Source organism: Pogonomyrmex barbatus, unplaced genomic scaffold (assembly GCF_055798465.1).
Source record: "Pogonomyrmex barbatus isolate J1 unplaced genomic scaffold, ASM5579846v1 scaffold3, whole genome shotgun sequence".
Taxonomy (NCBI): Eukaryota; Metazoa; Arthropoda; class Insecta; order Hymenoptera; family Formicidae; genus Pogonomyrmex; species Pogonomyrmex barbatus.
Genome location: NW_028297127.1, coordinates 15,169,279 through 15,192,562, shown reverse-complemented (window position 1 = coordinate 15,192,562; position 23,284 = coordinate 15,169,279). Strand labels below are relative to the sequence as shown.

Below are 23,284 nucleotides of genomic sequence, written 5' to 3'. Positions count from 1 at the left end.
GAGCACAACCAAGAGTGCACACTTCCGGTAAAACCAAAGTACGTCTTAGAGGCGTTCGAGGCGTCGGGCCGCGACTGATATTGCTACCGTCGAGAATTGGGGGAAAGGCGAAAAAGATTTTCCGAAATTTCCCGGGGGCCCAGTATCTACGATCCTCTCGTCCTGGTACCAGCTTTACCGCTAATATTTCATCACGGCTGCGTCGGCGCCGGCCATCTTGTTTCCGGACCCGAGCATACCGGAAGCGGCCGGATATGCCACGACAAAGCATCATTGCGGAAAAATCACAGAGCTATGAAGCGTGGATAAATAGAAAAGAAACAGGTTGTCGCTCGTTCATTTCAAAACTATGAACACCGAAAAATGAATGTTTGTCTCTGATTATACCCAAATATAAAAAAGAAATGAAAAAAATACACATTATTTATAATGTTGTCTGTTTCTAATGTTGAAATTAATGTTCTATAAGATATTTCAACTTAGATTTCTGCATTTTATAAATTGCATAATTTTACTAAATTAGATTACGTAATAGAAATTTTGTTTCTTTTAATAATTCTATTAAATAATAACAGTATAAATTTAGAATGACAATAAAAATATTTGTTACATTCGCTCACATATGTAAAATACATGCGAATTTCAATTAGAAGATAATTTTGAAAAATAAATAAATCAAGCGGCGAGTGAAGAATTAAATTGGTGCATTATTAATTCCTTAGAAAAAAACTTCACATTCTTTTAAACAAATAGAGTGTACTATTAAGCTAATGCTTAATGTAGTAGTTAAATGAATGAATTTGTTCTTCGCTTATTTACTTTAACTCTTATACATGCAACGTGCGAAAATAATGTTTATAAAGAAACTTTTATTAATAATTGATATATTGAATTTTAAACTTGAGTAAACTTGAGTAATTTCTTTTATAGTAAAATTCTTGATACAAATTTTATTCATAGAAAATTAAATGTTTTTAATTATTAATAAATAAAAAATTGAAGCATGTATATGTTTTCCTTCTATTTTCTTATAAGGAAATAATTATATAATATTAAATAATGAAAATTTTATTTTTACAATTTTTTTTATGATAATATACGGAATGAGTAAAATGCAGCTCATAAGTTAACTCGTGACTCATGATTATGCATAAAAATATTTGTCATAAAAAATTAGCATACTTTGTTCTAATGCAATTTGCACGTTTATCATATCTGCCAAGACATAATTCATACAAATTTTCTCTCTTACTCTTTCTCTTTCTCTGCCGTTATTTACGCTCGACAAGTAAAACACTCCAAGCGGCAATAAGTACAGAGGACTGCTTTGTTTGCAGACTGAAACTTAACCCAACAACTAATCTTAAGAAGATCCTGCTGCGGGTTCGTACTCAAAGGATTTCGCCATCAGAAGCCTCCAAATCCCAAGAGACAAAATTGCAGACTGCATCCCGCCTATATATCTTAACATATGTCAGCCAAATTAAGTGACATTTATCTCATATCGCTTGCAACGAAAATTATTTTTAATAACGTTATTGCAATAATATGACGTTTTTACGAAATGTTTCGGAAAATTATCACATTATTAAGATTTTTTTGTTCATTTAAAGTTGACATTTTTAATAATGCAGTTGAGATATTAATATTCCTTGATATTTATATGTATTAATTATACTTTAGTTTAAGCATCTACCTAATATAATCTAAAATTACAAATTTTGTTACGTAGATATTCATATCATAGAATTTTAACATAAAATTTTTATCATCGCATTTGTTAAATCTTTCAGAACGACAGAATTTTTCGGGATTACGATCGCGCCAAAAGACCGGAAAGTAACGGCGAAGGAAGGCGATGAAAGAAGCAAGAGATTGTAGAAAAGAGATTTGTAGAAAAGCGTTTTCTCGCACAACCCCCTGCGCGAAATTGAAGGAAGGAGGTGCGACGAGATAGTCGGCGAAGGGTCACAAGGGTCGCCACGTCGTGGTTTAAAATCAAATAAATGAAAACGGAGCGTGGAGGAGTGAAGGCACCGTCGGCCAAGAAAATCAAAATTTCGTCATCCGCTCGTAATTCGAAGGGTGCCGTCCCACGTTGAAACCTCCGCGTCCCCATCGCCTTCGTCGCCCCCCGAGGGCTATGCTGGACTATTGGATTTTAACCTTATCTTCCAACGGTGGCTTCGATTTCGATCAACGAACGTTGCTACATTCCGAATGAAAACACTTGCTTGCCAAGGGTGGTCTCGTTTCTCGAATACAAACTTGTGTGCAGTCTCGTCAGGAAATATAAGACGTCCGGAAACCTGTGTATTTCTTGGCGAGTTTGTCTTTGATTTCTTCTGCTAAAATTTTTGACATCATTTTTCTTTAAAATTTTCATCACTAATTTTCATCATTAAGTTGTCGTAAATCTTCAAAATTATATTCAGAATATATTTATTTAAAATTAATTCGATTTATTTAAGATAAATATCGTTTTAATATACTGTAAGCTCATTAAATGTTTGAATCTCTACACGAATTTAGAAAGATTTTGAAACTAGCATTTTAAATATATTGGAATTAATTTTACCAAATATATTATTTTATTTAATTAATTTCTTCAATTTTTTATTAAACTTTTTAAAAAAAATGTCCTGTTCTGGGAATATCTACACGTTTTTTCGTTTTTTAATAACACGTGACTTACACCTGATATATGATCACACAATTTATTATTTTTGTTTGTTGTTTATGCGCGTTAAAAAGAACATGAAAAATCTTAGAAATTATCCTTCTCGAGCTTATTCCAAAAATACAATTTTTCTTGAACCATAAACATCTTCTAGCAGGTGCCCATGGCTCGACCACAGTAGTTTGCTCTATAATCTGGCATCTGGATGCCACTTTAACAAGTCTACCGTCTTCTAGGTTATTTAGATAAACTTATGATGTAGACACCGTTTTCCGCACTGAGAAATTCCCCCGTAGGCGCAGAAAAGTTTCAGACATTTTGAGAGTGTGAAAATATTTTCGCTACATCAATTCAATTCAATGATCTAATAAAAATCTAATAAAAAAATCGATCACAAAAACTCCACAAACTCAAAATAGCAAATAATAAAACTATTAATGTTTTATAATAATAAAACTATTAATGTTTATAAAATACTATGTCATTGTACAAAATGATGACTAATAAATTTGCTGCAAAGCAAATATGTGAGGAAATCAAATATCTAATAAAAAATTTTAAATGGCATTTGAAAATAAAATTTTATGCAACAATCGCTGATTGATTAGATATTTCATATATTCAAAGCGTTTCTTTATTATAAAAATGTTAAATCATCATTCTTTGTATTGTTCGAATTGTGTGCAAACGCATTGTAAAAATAACAATGCAACATATATATTAATATATCAAGATATACTAAGTCAATTATTTTAAGTTTGACCTTCTTGGGCTTGGCATCATGCTTCACGTAGCAATATTTCTGTGCAACTTTATATCCGGAAAACAAAAGAAAGTTATATACTCATTTATAAAATATATCGTTTTCGAGTGCATAAAATAATATACATTTTTCAACACACAAAATATTCGTGCAATTAATCCTAGCCATTGCATCAAAGATAATTTCGTGAAATGTTTATTTATTTTTGAGATAATTATTTTAAAATAATACCGTCAAATTTAAGCAATCGAATTTTAAGCAATTCAACTCGATAATGCAAGAGACGGACGAAGAAAGTCCGATTATAACGCGACTGCACTACTTGAAATACAGATGTACGGCGAGTTAGAAGGAAAAGGAGAGAGAGCAGTACCACGATTCTCCGTAGCTGTAGCGAATTATTTGCATAAACAAATTTCACCAGGAGTGAATCCAACATGCCGGCAACGGTTCGCTCTATCTCTCGCTCTATATATGCAGAGTAGCCTCGCTCATTCCTCTCGGCAACTATATTTCTCTCGTCCTCTCTTCCGCATCTACGGCCATTGCGATTTCCGACTAATTAGATTAATTCGAGTGGATTATTTTCGACGAATATGCAAATCCATGACGAACGCGTGTAAAATTTGACGCGAAGTCGAGCCGCAAGAAAGACGTCTGATTGCTAGCGTCTGAACAATTTAATTCTCGTTCCATCTACATTCATAATTACCGTTAATCCAACAATTATTGATGCGATTAAGTTACAGTTTTGCTAACTTACTTATATCAACTTTCGTTCGACGAACGGTAATTTGGATAGATACAATGAGTTCCGAAAAGAAACAGGAATCTGTAATGTGGAAAGATATCCTTCGATGTGGATTTCGAATTTACCTTTTCCTCGTCGATAAAGTATTACAAGTAGACCTGAAGCCAAATCAGGAAACATCGCGATGTATCAAGCGGGATCGTGTAGTGTAGTGGGATTTCGGTTCAGCAACTCATAGTTATATCCCTTTTCATAGGAGGGTTGGGGAAAAACGATGTCGGGGCGGTCAAACGCAGCGAGCATCCGGGCCAGACGGGCCGAATGGGCAATCAACGATCGAATGCCTCATGCGGACGAACCATTATTCTCGTCCAATCGGCATTGCAACATGAAACACCGGCAATTGCCCGATAAAATCATTATACGCCTCATTACTTGTCAGCTGCAAACGCTCGTTGTCTGCCTTTTAATTTACAGCCCACCGCGACGATTGCAATTTTAGCGGTGTTGTAGGTGCGCTCCTTCGCATTCGGCCGAAACGCATCCTCGCGGGAGGCAGAAATAGCTATTTGGCGGAAATGCGATTCCAGCTATTCAACTATGCCGTTTGCAACATATACATGAACAATTGTTCCGAGCACCAGCGTTGGAACGGAGAAATTAATAGCGTCAAACAAAACTTTCGTACGTCATATTTTTGGCGTTGGTTTTAGCTACTTTTTTTTATGTTGGTTCAGACACCGTGAATAATATAGATTAAAGAATGTCTGATCATAAATTACTGCGAGTTTCATTAATTACCGTTTTTTTTTTTTTTTATAACATAGAGTCATTTAACGCAAATAACATTCGTTATTTCTCGCAAAATTGCAGCTGGCACGTTCCCGCTGGCATGTATTTCATTTGACACACGGAACAATGTAGATATTTCGCCGCTGACGATAAAACGATAGCTGATGACCGTTCGAGACGATGGCACGAGGTGTTTCGAGCGCCGATAAAGCGCGAGTTAATTGCCGAATGAAATTAAACAGCAGTTAAACCCTCGAGTCTTGAGTAATTATAAGAAGTTATAAGATGCCTCCTGTAGTCCAACCTTTTCCCTTTCCTCCGCGCTTCTCTCATGACTCTCCCTCTACCTTCTTGCGCGCTCTCCTTCATCAACCCATTTTACCCTCCCGCGCAATCCCCGTTCTATCTTGGCTCCCTCTTAAACGTACTATCCCCGGGGACCGTTAGCTGCAATCAAAGTTAACCTGAAGTTATGGGGGAAAACTGCAGAACGGCAGTTAATGTTTAACGGGACTGTTAACTGCAGCCTCTCGCTGCCATTCTACCTTCATCGCTTTCTCCCTCGCGCGCCTGATTTTTAATATAGATCTGTTATTATCTTGCAGATTTGATGATGGATAACGGTGATAAATATTTTATCTGTTATAGACTTCATAACAGATCCCTCTAGATTCTCCTTACTTTAATCTTTCACGCTACGTGCAAAGTATAAGATTAAATGCAAGCTTGTTACTACCTCATAGAATATGTAAGATGTAAATGTAAATTTAATAATAAATAAAACATTTATTATTTGATTTAATGATAAATATATTTATTTATTATTAAAATGACGTATATCTGTCTTTTTCAATTTTGCGAACGTTGATGAGAGAAAATATATACGACATGATAAACAATGAAAACTCGAAATAGATACACTTTTTAATTCGCTTAAAAGGTTAAAGAGATTTAATATTTGTTCCGCGTAAATTTGACTTGACTGATGCCCGCAAAACAACGCGAGTGTTCTCAATTCGAGTAATTCAAACAAATAAATAAAGCAAAAACGCTTGCTAAAATACTGCGTAAAATATTGCTCGCGCAATAGAGCAATGAGAATTTTCTTCTATGTATTACTTCGAGCAACTTTCGATCACGATAATAATTACGGTAATTACAAGAGCGAACAAACGAGCGGCCTTCTGCCTCTCGCGCGTACTTAACGCGAAAATAAGGGAACAAAACATGCGGGTTTAAAACGGCACGAGTGTTCGGCGTTAAAACGGCACTCCGCCCGAAATTGTTCGTGTCTGTTCCGTGCTCCGAAACGGCCAGGCGAATACTTGCGCAACACGGACCGTGTTGTCTGAGAATGTAAATGGCCGCCGGTTTACGCTCCACTCAACCCCGTTGCGAGAACAGAACTCGGATTTAAATCAATTCTAAACAGATTTCGCGAAACCGCGATGTAAAATAACGCGCAGCAACTTGCTATGCGTTAAATATAACGTAATTTCAAAATCAGTAATCTTCTTAACTCGGAGATATAGGCGAACAAATACGTGTTCCATAAAGCGGCGTTAATCTTCAAAATGCCAAAACCAATATGGGATTCCTAATATCGCTTCATTTTAATTCGTTTAGCCTGCTGCGAACTACTGACAGAATTCAGTTTGGAGAGAACTAATTAACAGAAAACGATGAAAAATAAACTGCCTCAGTTATAAAATAAACCGACCTAGAAGCTATAAATCATGTTTTTTTCTACGTCCAAAGTTTGCTGCAATTAACAATATTATTGTGTGCATGTAAATAGTCATAATTTATGAAAACGAAACTTTGATCTAAATAATTTCTAAACAGACTTGAAATCGCGAGGTAAAATAATACGAGGTAGTAAATCGTTTTGAAAACATCGTAATTTCAAAATCTTACGTATTCTCCTTAAATCAGGAAGATAGACAAGCATGCACCAGAAAGCAATGCTAATTTCCAAAATGCCAAACTCAGGGATCCTGACATTGTTGCCACTGTTTGTTTTAATTCAGACTTCAATAAAACAAATATCTGATATATTGTAACGTATAGCAATCAATGAGAATTGACATACATAATACACAATGAAAATTCAAAGTAAATAATTGCGATAGCAGATAAACGATAAGGCTTGCGAATAGCAGCTAATTATAATAATGTGCGCAGATAAATGAATAGTGGCGTATTTACATTTACGTAATTATCGAAATCATGAATGCGTTAATCAACGTGACTAATGAATTAAATCCTAAAGCTCGAAAGAGATGCAATCGTAAAGCGGAATCGCGATAATTAGGCAGCACTCAATCTCATCCCGGAGAAAGAGGCGCGATAAATCAGCAAAACAGCATTCGTTGTACAATGATCTAATGCGCCGCTTGACACGTTGATGTTATCGATATCATTATATTATTCGCTTTACAGTTCCTGTAATAAGGCATACTTTGGAAATATACACCCTCGCATTTCGATACGGTGTGCTAAGTGCGCGCGTCAACAGATCGGAGTCTAGACAATGTTATTTCTCCGCGCTATCTTCTCATGTAACAATGTCACCTCTTGTTTCTTTCTCAATTTATCTGTCGACATTTTACTTCATGTTTTTATTATTTTTAAATAATCAACGATGTAAATAACAGAGATATGTAAACCAATGGCAATTATACCGCAGATTCTATCATTCTCTTGTGAAATTTTAACAGTTGAGAGGAGACTAATAAAGCAATTCTCTCTCTCACACAGAAATATATATATATATATATTTCTGGTACTTGTTCGTTCTGCCTCTTGTAGCCACGTGTCCCAGCACGTATTTCTTTCTTTTTCTCTTGGGTGCACACAGCGCGCGGTCTGCTGGTGATTAGCGTGCTCATTACGCCCGACGCTAATGATGCTTGCATCGCCAGACAAAAGCTGCGTGTAGCAATCGTGCGACGAGATTATCATGGCAGAAGAAGAGAGTGTTTCTGAACCAAGATATATTCTGAACAAAATCGATAGTTGGTTTCGTGTAACTGTCACAAAAGAAATGAAGCAACGTAGCAATAAGGAGAAAGTAATTGTTTATGATTAACAGTAGAGCTTATCAAAAAGTTACTAAAAAGATATGTTGTCAAAATAGCATAAGATATAACGATAGTCTGTCACTTTCCAAAAATGAATTAGGTCATTCTACATACTAGGTAATAAAGTTCCAAATATAATGCGTATTAATTATGAATGTAAATTTCAGTACGACTTAGCGCAGAGACGAAAATATCGCCGTGAATGTGATGAGTATGAGAATAACGTATGTAACAAGATAATAAATTATCATCTGCTCGGTGGATTTAAGAATTTCTCGACTGGGGGCATAAAAATGCGCGCGGCACGATTTGTGGGCGACGTTAAACTTCTTCTCGTGACACGCGCGTGATGTACGATTCGCTCACGAACCGGCCCCGAAGAAACGGGGCGCACACCCGAGTCGGGGAGAGGAGGACGAGAGAGCGTGATCTCTTTTTCAGGGGGGGGGGGGGGAGGCGGAGAATGAGACGCGCGTCGCCCACGGTCGTGCCGAAATACGGGGAAATTAATAAATTGCTCAAACTTAAGTCGAGCATCTCCCTTCTCGCCCCCTCTACCTCCCCCTTTCCCTTTAAGTGCCGGAATAAAGGACCCTCATAAATTTCATTCCGCACGCCCGAGCACCCTCGCTCGAGCGAGAACGAGCGTTGGTTCCCTTCATCCCCGAAGAAGGAATGCTCCAGCGCGCGCGCGAACGGCATCGCGTCGAGCTGGCACCCGCCATTCGAGCCTGAGAAATTTCGAAAGAAGAAGCGGAATTACACACTCTCTCTCTCTCTCTCTCTCTCTCTCTTTCTCTCTCTCTCTCTCTCTCTCGACTCCCTCACTCCCAGTTTTCCCGTCGTCATGCCCGCGAAACGCCCGAGATATACGCCCGTCTGATAAGCGCCATAACGTGATATACGGCGGTTACGTCGCGACGACGGGAAAAAAGCGCTCGCGAAGTGCTGTTACGCGACTATCCGCCCGTTTTCCCTCTCTCAAGGCAACTAATCCCCGGGTATTTCTACGAGCTTTACGCTCGCACGAGAATTCGCTCTGCGAAAATCGAGCCGAACCTGCCGCGTTTCAGGATATAAGCGAAAAAGAATAACTCCCCACAAAATCTCATAACGATTGTGTTTAGACTAAATATTTCAAAGACTATCAGCTTCTCTCAGTTATCCTAAGAAATTCCATATGTAATTTTAATAATATAAATAATATAAAGTCATATTTGAGATAATTTTCAACCAGACAAATATATTAGAAATATATTAGAAGTAATGCCACCTAATTTAAATAAATTTATTTCTTGTATATGAATTTAGGACTCACTTCTCGTTCTGCAAAAACAATTAAAACGTGACGTGTTAAAATGAACGAAGCTATTCTACAAGCGTGAAATGAAAAAGAGGCTAATGAGGTATTTTTCGCATTCAGTTTATTCCTGAAAGAAACACCTGAGTTTTGCGTTGGAGAGTAATTAAATTATAATAGAAAGTAGTAAAAGTTAAGATGCCTGGTACGATTCTGGTACGGCTTAGTATGCTGCTATCAGACGGGATTTGCATCCAAAGGAGCTGAAGGACGTTGACATTTCACAGTAAGCGATCTTTCCGCGCAAATAATGGCCGCTGCATTTCCAACCAGTCGGGATGAATGGGATCGGGATATAAGGTCGAGAAAGGGGTACAATGGGCACAACTCGAGCCTTATCAAAGAGCCTTAATTGCATTTTTATCGGGGATAAAAAATGAAGCATGAATCCGACAGCGCAGTCCGCTACCAACGTGCTGGCGTGGCTTTCCCGGTTCGCGGATTGGTCGAACGATGGTGATGTCGGCGGATATAGAATAGGTGACGGTAGCGGTGGCGGCACGAAGGGGACCAGCGGTACGGGGGTTGCAGGGAATGAATAGCAACGTGAAACAAAAGCACCGGGTTACAAATGGCGTGTATTCGCGACGGCATTGTTTTAAATGGCTGTCAGACGCCCGGAATTTATCCCGTTTTGCTACGTGACAAGCGCCATTAAATTTATTTATTCAGCCACGCAGCCGCGCAGGGTCGCAGACGCAGGAGAACTCCCAGAAGTCCCGGGCCCTCCCCGTGCCCCCGCGCCAGCTACTCCCCCTGTCCCCCGCGTGTTCTACAGGTGAAAACGAAACGGCGAACGAATATTGGAAGCGTGCGCGCGATTGCAAGTGATGTATTGTAGACCGCGGTAATATTCTACGCGAAAAGAAACAAAACGAGAACGTTCGAACGCTGGAAATATTATTTACCGACGAATATAGAAGTCGACGAGAGAAATGCGAGCGGGCGTAGAATGCGAAACTGTTTATTTTTGCTCCAAATTTTGCTCGCAAGCAGATTCGCACGTCAGACTATAATTGAATGTAATTAAGCGTGAAACAAGTTATTATATAATATTGCTGTCTCATTGTATTTATCTCAAAAGAACATTAATTAGCTCGAGAAATGTAATTTCAGATTTCGCTTGCTTATCAAAGCAAAATTCACCGACTTTTGAAACACGAATCGACGATAACGGCAAATATCGTTTTTTATTATTAATTGTCCTTCTTTCAAAAAGAAGATCATCGTTGAATTCATGTAAATGTATACGAGAAGGATTTGCGAATTTTTTCGATCCTTATATAACCACATTCATTTTTGTCAATGCGATAAAGTTAATGACAGATAACTGTACAAAAGCGCGTTATTTTGCGCTTTCGAAATAGAACAGCCATCAAAGCTCTCAGGATTGTCATTCGCGAACACAAGGGCGCAGTGATTATCGTGCACTCCTCGATATCTCAACGAGCAAACTTCATCGGCGGTGGATCAATGAACGGCCGTTTCCGCCGGAAAATTCATCCTTAGACGTGAGAATTAAATGCGGCGGTCGTGTTAGGCGGAGAGAGAGAGAGAGAGAGAGAGAGGGGGGGGGAGAGAGAGAGAGAGAGAGAGAGAGAGACGATCCCGACCGATTCCCAGGCCCATATTAATTCTTAATTTCTTAATTTCAAGTCGACCGTTAAGTACAGCACCAAAGAGGTCTGGTCTTCCATCGACAACCACCATGCTGTTTCTCCTTCCTTAACATCTTACTGCTTCATCCACCCTCGTTTCCGGCTCTTCGGTTGCCGATGAAGGAAGAAGGAAAGAGGGGCAGGAGGGGAAGGAAATGAGGGGACGCGGGGGTCGAGAGCGAGTGCAATTAAGCTCTCGCTCTCTTCGCTGGGGATCCATTCATTTTTCAGGTAACGTCGCCGGACGGCCTCATCTAAGTTTTAAATCGCGTGCTGGCGGCGGTCTACGATACGCGACCGGCCTTGGACGAAGAACGGAGGAAGGCAAGGCTCGCCGCCAATTTATGTATATCGAGCCCGAGATTTGCATTCACGCTAACTATTACACTCGACTCTTTCCCAATTTTAACGACGACAGCGAGTTCCTGTCACGTAGACATTTGTTAACATTAGTGTGCGTAAGCTGACCTATAATAACGGAAAGACTCTTTAATTATTCGCTTTGTAATAACGTTTATATTAATATAATGATTAGTTATTGTAAAGATAAAAATAAAAATTGGGATAAGAAATGTTGAACTGTCAAACAATTTTCTCTGGCGCGGAAAACCCAAATTAATTTTACTTCATATTAAAAAATTCTTTATAAAAGAAAAGAATAGAAACAAAGAATGGAAAAAAAAACTTGCGGTATCAAAAGGATATTCTGCTTTTAAAGTAAATAATTAATTGGATGGCAGATTTATTTTTGAATAACACTTCCGAATATAATTTAATCAAATTAAAATCTTATTTAATAGAAAGCGTAAAAATTCAGAAAAATATGTTGGAAAAGTTAAATTGTTTGAATAACTAATCTAAAAGAAAATAAATGTATGTAGAAAATATGCACGAGTCTCTCAATCATAAATACGTAGTACGAGTGTTAAAGCAAAATGGTAATTCCTGAAAAGTTTCATAAGCCAGAACGTGCAATGAGTATAACGCATTTCCTGGCAATACCATTAGCTTTATCAGCTGCCTCGTAGTCTAGCTATTTCGTCGACAGAGATCTCTCGCTTTCGCGTTGCCTTTCTCCTCTCGTGCTTTCGCGAAGCAAAAATGGAATCAGATACGTATCGGCGAGATGGAGCATCGGACTGACCCGAAGAGACCGGCGCACGATAGAAGTTTACGCTAGGACTTGTCTCGCACTTATATGTTTACGTTTCAGGCACGAACGTGCCTTGCAAATATCCACGGTCGCCGAGATCGCCGACATCTATTGGTACTAAAAACAAAAGTCTTAGACCATTATCGAATTTACGAATCACACGCAAACGATAATCTTTCGTATAATAATCACGAGCACCATGCATCATCGAATATGAAAATGAAAATATTAAATATAGAGAAATGTGTGAAATCTCCCAATAAAACAGCCATAAAATGGTATACTTTATCGTACACGAGAAAACACACTTTACAAATAGCGCGGTTCTAAATTCCCGCCCTTCACTTTTGTTCAGCTACTGAAATCGTGCAAGTCTGGATACGGCATGATCGTGCATGGTCATCATTAGGATACGCACGTGGGCATAGACATCAATTTGTGTATGCTCACGTGTATGCACCGTATGTAGGAGTCGAATTCCGAAATGGCGTCGTGTACAACCAGCCAACACGCGCGCGATGGTATCTTCGGTGTGGGTCACATTCATAGAGCAAAGTCCAGCCGCTACGAACCGGAAACTCCGTATTCAAAGCCGAACGGATGACTTTCGGTGGAGAACGGGCAAGAGATAGAGCGAGAAAGAGAGAGAGAGAGAGAGAGAGAGAGAGAGAGAGAGAGAGAGAGAGAGAGATAGGACGGAATTAGGGGTAGATTTAAGTTGGAGATAGCGGCAAGCTCTGATATCTCAAGTCCATTTCTAGCTCATGCCGCGGACAAACGTGTGCGCCTCGACTTCCTTTTCTTCTCTCTCTTCTCTTTCATCCGCCAACTCTACTCCACTACCCTCGATCCTTCGGAACCACATCGTGTCACCTGCCCGAGCCCGAGCATATATTTCCCGCCGTCTGGGATCGACCAAGTTTTCCAATAAATTTCTATATCCGCCGGCTGCATCTGCAACGGACGACCCGGGTCGGGATCGCCTTATTATGCGACCATTCGGCGATGCCGAATTTCCCCGTATCTCGATTCCCCGCTTTCGATGATAAGCGGCATCGATTCTCCCCGTAGACGATCGCTTCGCCGTGGACTTTAACGTCCCGCGCAGTATGAACGTCTGACCGTGACAAGGAATCTGATTCACCGTAATGTAAAGACGCTATCGTGTAAGTTTCATGCGTGACGTACCTATTTTTATTGCGTTGAACTGACCTAAAACGAATTATAAAAAATGTCTACTGGCTAAAATGTCAACTGTGTCAAAATATTTACTGCACGCAATCTAAACATCTAAAAAAAAATGTCTGATGACATTTCAAATGTGACTAACATATAAATCCCGTGAAGAATTCGCGTATATTGAAAATAAACGGAAGTTTTTAAAAATGTCTACAGTCACTTCATAAACTACAAAAATATATGTTCATTAAAAACTATGCTAATGAGACTATGCTAATAAGAAGATAATAAAACGGTTGGCGTGAATTTCTAGTTCGCCGAAAATAATATTTGCATTTAAACGAAATATTTTAGACCTGTAATAATTCTATTAATTATGATACGATTTTAGAACGGAAACGAGATAATCAAAAACTTTCGACTTAATACCTATTATTCCATTCTGCTTTTAGGATCATTTATTAGTACTTCCTTGTGAGAAACCATTTAGAGCAATCGCGCCGGAATTGGAATCGCAAATTGCGCATGTGTTCTATTTCTTAGTTCTTCAGATTCAAGCATTATTATCAAGATAAAGAAACCCGCACAATGACGCGTTCTAAAAATTTTTCAAGGATCGATAAAAGCTAATTGGTCGAAATTCTACAATGGCTCAGCTATCAATTTCTAGTCTCATAATCCGCTATTCGAAACATCCATAAGAATGCCCTAGATTCCTTCATCTTCTTAAGTGGATCTTGTGATAAGTAAATATTCTCAGCTTCCAAGACACGTCAAATTATTGGTCAACATTTTAATTTTTCATAGAATAAATTTTCCGAAGCGATATGAAGTTATTTCGCCATTGTAAAATATTTCAAACATTTTGACGTCATTTATTCAAGGAATATTAAATATTTATACCAAATAGATAACAAAATATTGCATATTATATTCGATGAATTTAAAGTCAATTTTTAGCACAAGTAGTTACTCTTTTCGCTTTGATTTTTCCCTTTTTAATATATACATCAAAGCAATCTTTTTGAAGAACAAGGAAAATTAAACATGTGATTTCAGCAATAATGTGATTAACAAAGATTGATTTTCCCGTAATCCATGAACAAGTTAGGCAAGCAGAGTGAATGAGATCATTCGCACGTGAATAATATTATGTCACGCATTTTGAAACAATCCAAATAGCGATACCTCGATATCACTGTTAGCCATAACGATCAAAATTCATGGGAACTGCAGCGAGACAGAATTGTCGTCGCGCGCCGTTGACGTCGTGTAAATGGAAATGAGTGCACTTGTTCGTCCAAAAATCAATAGCGTTCCGCGCGAAATGGCCAATAAAATATGCAAAAGTACTAAACAATGTAAATCCCATGAATCACAGTCGTCGACAGTGCCGCTCGATTTTGCGACGCGAGAGGAAATGGTGAGGATGTGCGATACATCGATAATGTAACCAACTGAAATGATAGTCAATGATATTGCTCTCATTGCCCATGACTCCAGTGGAACGGAGCGATATGTTACATAATGCTGGTACATGATCAATTTTGCACCAAGTTTTATAAATTCGACACAATATAAAATCTCATCAAATCAATAAAGAGATTTCGTGATATATTTTAATATAATCTTAACTCTTTACTTTGCTGATTATAAATGTGATACACATTTAAAAATGTAAATTATCAAATATGTTAATCACATAGAAAATTGTTTTTTTTTTTTGTATTTATGTCTTCAACTTCATTAAAAAAAAAAATCTATCGACTTGTAATACATAAAACAGTGTGATAGTGCCGTAAAATTATTGTTTGTACTTACCGGACCGAATTGTTCGAAGTAATTTTTGACATCCTCCAGCGTCGTCGGCGCCGATAATCCCCCGACGAATATCTTCTTTGTCCTTGTCACCATCTGTAGGAAAACAGAAAAAAAAGAAGAAGACATTAATTTATAATTATTAAAATAGTTGTCTTTAAAATAGACATAACATTAATTAATACGATTTCTTTTGAATATAAAATATGAATGGTGATGTGGCTAACAATGTTTCAAGGAAATGAAATTTTCTATACGATACGATCGTACTAGAGAAATTGATAAGGGATTTATCAAATATGAATGATTTGCGTCTGGATGAGCTATGACATTTCCAGGTAGACTCTTCCACTGGCGGTGTTCTTGGCGTTGCTTTTAGCCTTTCATGTTCCATACCTGTCTGACTATCGACAGAGAAGTCGTAAATAATCGACACAGATACATTATTAACAGTCGGACTTATGTTCAATATAACATATAAATACATAAACAGAGAAGAGAAAATACTCACGATATTTGGTTCTATAAAATTTAGAAAATACGAAACGGAGCGTACAAGATTTTCCCTTTTTAGCGACCGCCGACTTCGTAAAGAAGAAAGCGGAAAAGTAGGAGGGCAACTGTTGCCAGAAAATATTATCGGAGATCATACTTTAAAGGATAAAATCTGAGAACGTGCGTTAAAGGTCATGGTTGAAATAAGGAGAAATGCTATATGCGCTCGTTTATCGCGGATTCGTTTCAGATGTGCGTGTTGTGAACCGAAAGAAATGTGAGGAGGTACGAGCGACGTCGGGACAAGCAAACGCGTCATTCTTTTTAAGATTGTTCACGGTGAATCCGAAACGCGACATCGATCTTGCATTCGATGTGACTGCGAACCGCAATGTGACTACAAACTCGACATCTCCGATCTTCGATATTGCTCACGTCTTCCGTTAGATATTGAACGTCACTACCCACGCATCGGGAACTACATCAACTGGCGGATATCAGGTATGGTATGATAATATAACCAATGAATTATAAATGGGAATCACGAGAAATTCGATTAGTATTTAAGGATCATCTAATCGATCGCATGCATACGTACGTATATACACACACACATATGCTCATATGCACGATGGTATAAAATATATCGGAAAATAGAAATTTTTAACTGTAAAGATCTTTCAACATTTAAAAATTAATAAAATTAATAAAATGTGATTAATTTATTTCACATAACTCATCTTCAGTTTCTTCATTTAATAAATTAAGATCAATCTGTTTATACGTGTATAAGAAAAGGATTGCTCATTGCATTTGAATTTATGCAAAATAAAAATAATGGCGCAGTGACTAAGCGTAGTAGTTGAATAAATATCGCGGAGCAATTCGATAAAGAGAATTCATTGATTCCTTCGTGAAATCAACCACTCCGCGACGAAATGGATTAATATGAAGAGACTTAAGGGAGTTGAAAGGAGAAAAGCTCAGAGAGAGATACCGATACTTCTAGTCTTGAAATCTTGATAATACAATCGCATTGTAATAAAGCCGCGGGCGGACGAGCCGGAGAATGAAAAGCAGGAGTCGAACATTTTACTGGCGGAAGTTCCATGCTGAGAAAAGGAAAGCGTGATCGAGATAGAAAGAGAGACAAGGAAGAGAGATAAAGCGCGGCGGAAAGGGCGGAAGAGGTAAACTCTGGCAATTTCAGTGATGGCTGGGCTTAGACATCTCTATATCCGGTGAGTAACGCAAACCCCCGGGAGGACGCGAGTCCTTCCACTCTGTGCGCTCCTGAACTCGGCCCCCTTTCGTTCTTCATCCCTAACCCTTCTTCAAAACCCCATGCAAACTCGCAGCTTTCTTCCTTCCGACGTTCTTGTCTAGAAGGGAATGAGGTGGATTTCTCTCCCGAGGTGGGTTAATCAGCGAAGTGTATAAAGTCCCGAGGATAAAAATAAAATGGCGGGATCTCTCGAAAATTAAATAAACGACTCGCCTCGATTTCGTCGGCGAGAGGCTCATCGCAAGAAGAAGGTAGCAGAGAGAAAGAGGAAGAGATATTCACGGATAAAGAGGGATGTTATCATGAACGGACAAGGTGAGGAGGAGAGAAGTACGATGGAAGAGAACCTAAACCAAGGAGTCCACTTATTCGAATGAAATCGTTGAAGCTTGCATAATGCCGAAGCGGGAATTCGGCTTTTCGGAAATTCAATTTTGCATCTTGTCATTGTCGACCACATAATAAACATATTGAAAACTAGATACTTTTGCTTCCATTTCCATTGTCATCATTTGCTGCACGCAACAAGCAATTTTAATTGAAAAATGAACCGGGATATAACGTTACACATTTAAAAGAAATATTTTTTCGTAGATTATTTTACCTCTATTGTCATGTGTATGAGTTTTATACACACATATATATATATATATATATTGTGTGTGTGTGTGTGTGTGTGTGTGTGTGTGTGTGTGGTGTGTATGTGCTAATTAAAATAATTTGTGTAATTTTAAAAGGCTATCATTTATAAATAAATACAAATTTTATTTTTCTTCAAAGAGAACATTAATTCTACAGCATTTTTAATTGTCTCATGATATAGATAGACTTGAAGAGATGCCTAGTTGTCCACACATACACATACATACACATATATAAGAACACAATTGAAGTCACTGCCTATTAACTTTTTTATAGCAGATTATACCCACGAGTTTAGCTTAAGATAATAGAGAAAACGAAAACTCAACTAACGGAATAAGCGATCGAATTTTCGTAGCAAAGACTCGACGCGAACAAAAGATGGAATCGCAGACGACGTGGTGGGCCGCTTCTCATCGCGGTTAGCCCAACGGAGAATAAGGTGGAAAAATATAAGTCACGAGAGAAACGTGAGGGAGAGCGGGGCCCCTCGGGTCGTTAGCGGAGATAAGAGCGGATAGCGGCGGAATGGTAATGGAAACTCGGCGAGTTCCACTTATTACGCCGTAGCATTATGTAAATACCGGAAAGCTATTACAATTTTACAACTTACTAGGAGTGGCTTTATAGTTTCATCGCTCGAGGGAGGAGGTGGGTGAGAGAGGGCCGCCTCATCCCTCTTTACCAACCTTTTGCTTTCCTCACTCGATACGCGACCGCGTACATGCTTCTCGCTCGTCTTTAACGTTTCCGCGTTTACGAAAATGAAATCGCCCCCTAGAAAGGAAGATGGGAGCTATCTCTGGCACGTGCTTCACTCTCTCTCTATTTACAGAAATTTAATATCCATTTATAATTAACGCTCCGTAGCCTAGTACATCCATAATGATGTAAATTTGTTTCACATAAGTTTTAAATATCGTGCCGTTATAATTTTCAAAATTCGCTTTTTTTAAAAAAAGTGGGGAAATTAAAATAAAAATAAAGTAAAAACATGTACATTATCCATCATTATCGTGCAAAGCGTGAGCTTTATTGCAACGATTAGCTAGAGAAATAAAAATATCTTTCTCTAACAAATCAAAATCATTGTAACGCAGATTACGAACACAAACGCGAGGTTCATAATAAAAGGTGCGCTTAATGGCAATGCACAGTTTTACAAAAAAAAAAAAAGGATAAAAAAGCAAGAACAATAGTCAGCGTGTCTTTTATGGCCGTCGGGCATTATCGTTTCACGTTATTGCGATGTATTCGTAAATGTCATAATCAGTTCCATGTTACCCATCGTGTTTCCACTCTTCTCCCCCTCTCTCTATGAACACACAAATAATTGTAACAGCAGGAAAGATATTGGAATAAACGTTAATCAGCAATCTCACGTTCGCGCTGTAACGAGTTATTTCAAAATGTTTTTGTCTCCATTTACAATCATTTTGTATATTTAATCGTGCGTTCCGATGAGGTCCTATGAATTTATGTAATCAAGAGACGTCGACGAGATCACGCGCAATCCACCAGTACTGCAGCACGGTTTTTAAGTAAAGTCGGCTTAAAGCCGACACACGAATTATTAGATACCACTGCGAGATTCATGCCGTATATTACTTCACTTTGCACACAGACGCCGTAATCGCATTAAGCATAATATTGCGAAAATTTTGCATTTCGCTAAACGACGCTAATATGCTATGTGACATAACAGAGGAGTCGAAAGAAATAAAATGGTGCGTGCGCCCGTCGTTATGAATAAATTATCGTTTTCTGTTGTGTCATGTATACTATCAATTTAGCAACGCAATAGCTTTGGTAACGCGAATCCATGGTTGAATGCTCCATCTGTATTATTACATCGCAATACAGCAGCAATCAACTCAACTTTAAAATCAATAACCCCAACGTATTGCAAATATTACTTTGTCGACTCTTCCCTTTGGCAATCAGAATGTAGAATATAATATCGATGAAAATACAAATGAATATAATGGAATAAATTATGGGTTAATTCTTAATTGTTGAACAAACATTTCTTATCTAATCTCTTAGACATAATTTTTTATGGACACTTTAGCTAATGTTCGGAATGTCAGGCGTGCTTACAAATAACTCTTAATTATAACGAATATTACATCAGCCAATTATCCTGTCAGTTTTATAGACGCTTATTATTTGAAAAGTAATTTTCTCATATGTCACACGCGCGTCAGTTTAATATATGCTAATATCTAATTGTTCGCTAGACAGCGTTCAAAGCGTTCAAAGCGAACCGGGATAAAAGTGATAAAAATTGCGTAGCGTAGAATGATTCCGTATTGTCGCGAATTGAGGTCACAGGGACGAATAGGGCGAGGATAAGGTCGCGAGAGAAGGATGTGCGAGGATAGAGAAAAAAATGGAAGAGGGAAGGAAGAAAAAGTGACGGAGGGATCCCAGGACGAGGTTCTCGCAACCCTCGGGATGATAACCGATTCGCCCGGTCTGTCCCTCGTCCTTTCGCCCTACTTTTTCTCGAGCTAGCCCAGTGCCGCAGAATCCATTCTTTCTTCCAACCCTTCTGTCTCCCGAGCGATCCATCCCCGCGTTCTGAATCGCTCGAAAAGAATTAATCCTGGCCAACCCGGCGACTATGGTCCCATCCGTTGTGGATAATGTCACTCGCTTTTGTCCTTTGACGTGCTTGAGTTTCGCCCTTTTACCGAGCCATTTCGGTTTTATCTCTGTTTTAACGAAATCATTTATACGTGCGAGGAGACAAAGAGAAAACGTTTATTGCAGTTATACGTGCGATTTCACGAATCTAATTTAATATATAAATATATAAATCACTGTGAGAATATACATAGAATTTTTCTCTATTTGACATCCTTAAAGCTTCTTTCGCTTTAAATAAAGTAACCGTCCACTTTTTATCTTCATGGATTTCGTCATGGCGACCATGCTGCAGCAATCTCTCACGCTCGCGACATTTCACGATTTAAGTTACCGGTCATAAATAGCAAAAGGGGTTACGACGGAGGTGCGGGAGAGGGAAGGCACAGGAAGGAAAAGAGGTTATCAGTAACCGAGCGGTAGGTAAGGCGCTCAACGTCGCTCCATAGCTCGGAGCATCGCTATCGCGTTGTCCAGCCCTGACCCTACCTTGCTCTAACTTTACTCTCTCTCTAGCTTCCCGCGCTATAGCACGACCCACGAGGTGCTCGCCACAGAACGTGCTCTCACGTAAATTATACGCGCATGCCTCATCCTACGTTTTCCGGTCGGGGAATATTCCGAAAATTCCACCTCGCTTGTATCAACGTTGCTGCGCGTCGATTTTGCGAATTTAGAAGAAGCGAATTCGAAGCTTTCGTGACTGGAATTTATAATTTTTTTAGGACATGCAGGGAAAAGTCCGTGATATAACAAAATAACAGCAGCTGTACTCTAGTTGTTTAATTAATACATAACGTTAGAGGTATTATAGCTTAAAAACTAACATTACGGACTTAGAGTTAAGATACTTACGGTAAAACTTTAAAATATTTTCAACCTTGAACGATCATACATATTAATGTGCAAAATTATGCATATCATTATTACGAAATATATCGACAAACATATTCAATAAGAATAGGAAGGACGAGCCATTAAATTACTGAACCGAATGTTACATATACTAGTACTCGTAATCCTAAATCCCACCCATTACACTCTCTGAACGACCGCAACCTACCACCCTTCGGCCACTATTCTGACTTAAACTGTTTGAGTTGCGACTTTACCGGATTACTACGGAATCTGCCAAACCCCTTCCTCGTTCGAGGACTTCCAGCCCTAGGTGATTATTTCGAGATCTCCGTGCTTTCATGTCGCAATATTTGAGATAATATTCAAAAAACAGAAGCGCATTGAACGGAACATTAATAATAAATTATGTCACATATACCGATAATTAAAAATCTCATTAATTAATCTGAAATATTACAATAAGTTTGATAGACTAAAACTTATTTTCACACTAAAATCCAATCGCACATGTACTTCATTGAAATAAATAACAACTATTAATTGATAAATTTTTTAAAATAAAAGTAGAATAGAAATTAGTAGAAAAATTATAATTTTATTTATTAATAACTATTAATACTTTCTAATTAGTTACATCAATTGCGTTTTTAACAATGTGATTATAAGTTTTCGTTAAGTGCTGAATAATCAGTGACATAATAACGAAATATTATTTCTGACAAAAGTTGAATAATGATTAGGATAAAAATTGCATGCAAGCCTAGTAAGAATTAAGAGTTTCTCAAAGTCGTTTGCGTCGTCAGCAAATTCAAGCGGAATCTCAAAGTAAGCAACTGCCGTAAAAAAATGCGCGCGAACGAGTGCGAACTCTCGTAAAAGAATTTTCAAAGTAGCCACTCGAATTTCTTTCCAGACTTCGCGGTAAATGTGCTTTCGTTATGCACTTCCTACATAGTATTTTAACACATTACTTTAACCAGATGTGCCTACTGTCTATAAAAGTAGCTGCTTTATCGAAGAAGTTACTTTTGCAAGAAAGTAATATATTGAAAAATTAATTAATTTAAATTTGGAAAATTTTTTATTTTCTATGTGTTCTACGTGTATGTCCTTAAACCTACGTCTATTTCCTTAAAATAGATTATTCGAACATAGAAATGTAAAATCGACACATTTTGCGGCATTGCGGCTGTTTCTTCATTTTGTATTTTGAATGTAAAAATGGGAAAGTGACAGGCGGAGATTTCATTCTTTCGATGAAACCCAACGCCGATGCGTTGGCTTTCGGCTCGCGCATGATACATTTATTGATCCTGTGGCATCAAACGTTTACGAGTTGCTCTTTGAGGGCGAAGATGAAAGCGCTGACGCTCGACAAGTGCACACCGGCTTAAGCGCTTCTCTATTTCTACCCGCGCCTTTGATGCGCATTATCAAGCCTTCTTGTTTTATTCGGGCACCCGATATATCCGCGACCATCCTTTTAGACCTAACGGCATGCTGATACCACCACCGTACCTGCCCGTATTTTTAATCTGCTTTGGGATTGTTTGTTGGGGACACACCGTTGTGTTACGCCTCACAAAATTCCAGCGACAAGATTGGATAAATTAAATATCTTGCAGTAAAATCTCGAGCAAAATAATTTAATCTCTTCACTGAGAAATTCTTTTCTATTATCGAAAAATTAGCACATATAAAAAAGTTATATTATTAATATAAGATACCTAGTAATTAATATATTATATAATTTTTAGTTTATAAAATATATATATGCTTCTATATATATATATATATATATATATATATATATATATGCTTGTACTATATATATGCTTCTACTACATTGATACTGATAATAACTGATAATATAAAATTACGTGTAATTTCAGACTTATTCTCTATAATAAATTTTAATACAGTACATATGTAAAATAGATGTGCGCAATGTATGTACATATATAAATTAAATTTTCAGAATTCAATTCATATAACATCTAAAACTGAATGGCACTCACTAATTTATAATTTCAAGGATTCAAAAATTATTAAATTTATAAGTATTTATAGATATATGAGTTTATAATTTGCGATGTATTTTACAATATATACACATAT

General features: G+C 37.9%; 1 protein-coding gene across 7 annotated transcripts in view; it reads right to left on the bottom strand.

The window, feature by feature from the left end:
* The window catches only part of Rbp6 (RNA-binding protein 6), a 596,225-nt gene that overhangs the window by 167,274 nt on the left and 405,667 nt on the right, over positions 1–23,284 (bottom strand). For all 7 annotated transcript variants that reach the window (XM_089079353.1, XM_025218444.2, XM_011639884.2 and 4 more), the window contains one exon: positions 15,241–15,333. In XM_089079353.1, coding sequence (XP_088935479.1) covers positions 15,241–15,333 — 93 coding nt within the window. The remainder of the gene's footprint in view (positions 1–15,240; positions 15,334–23,284) is intronic.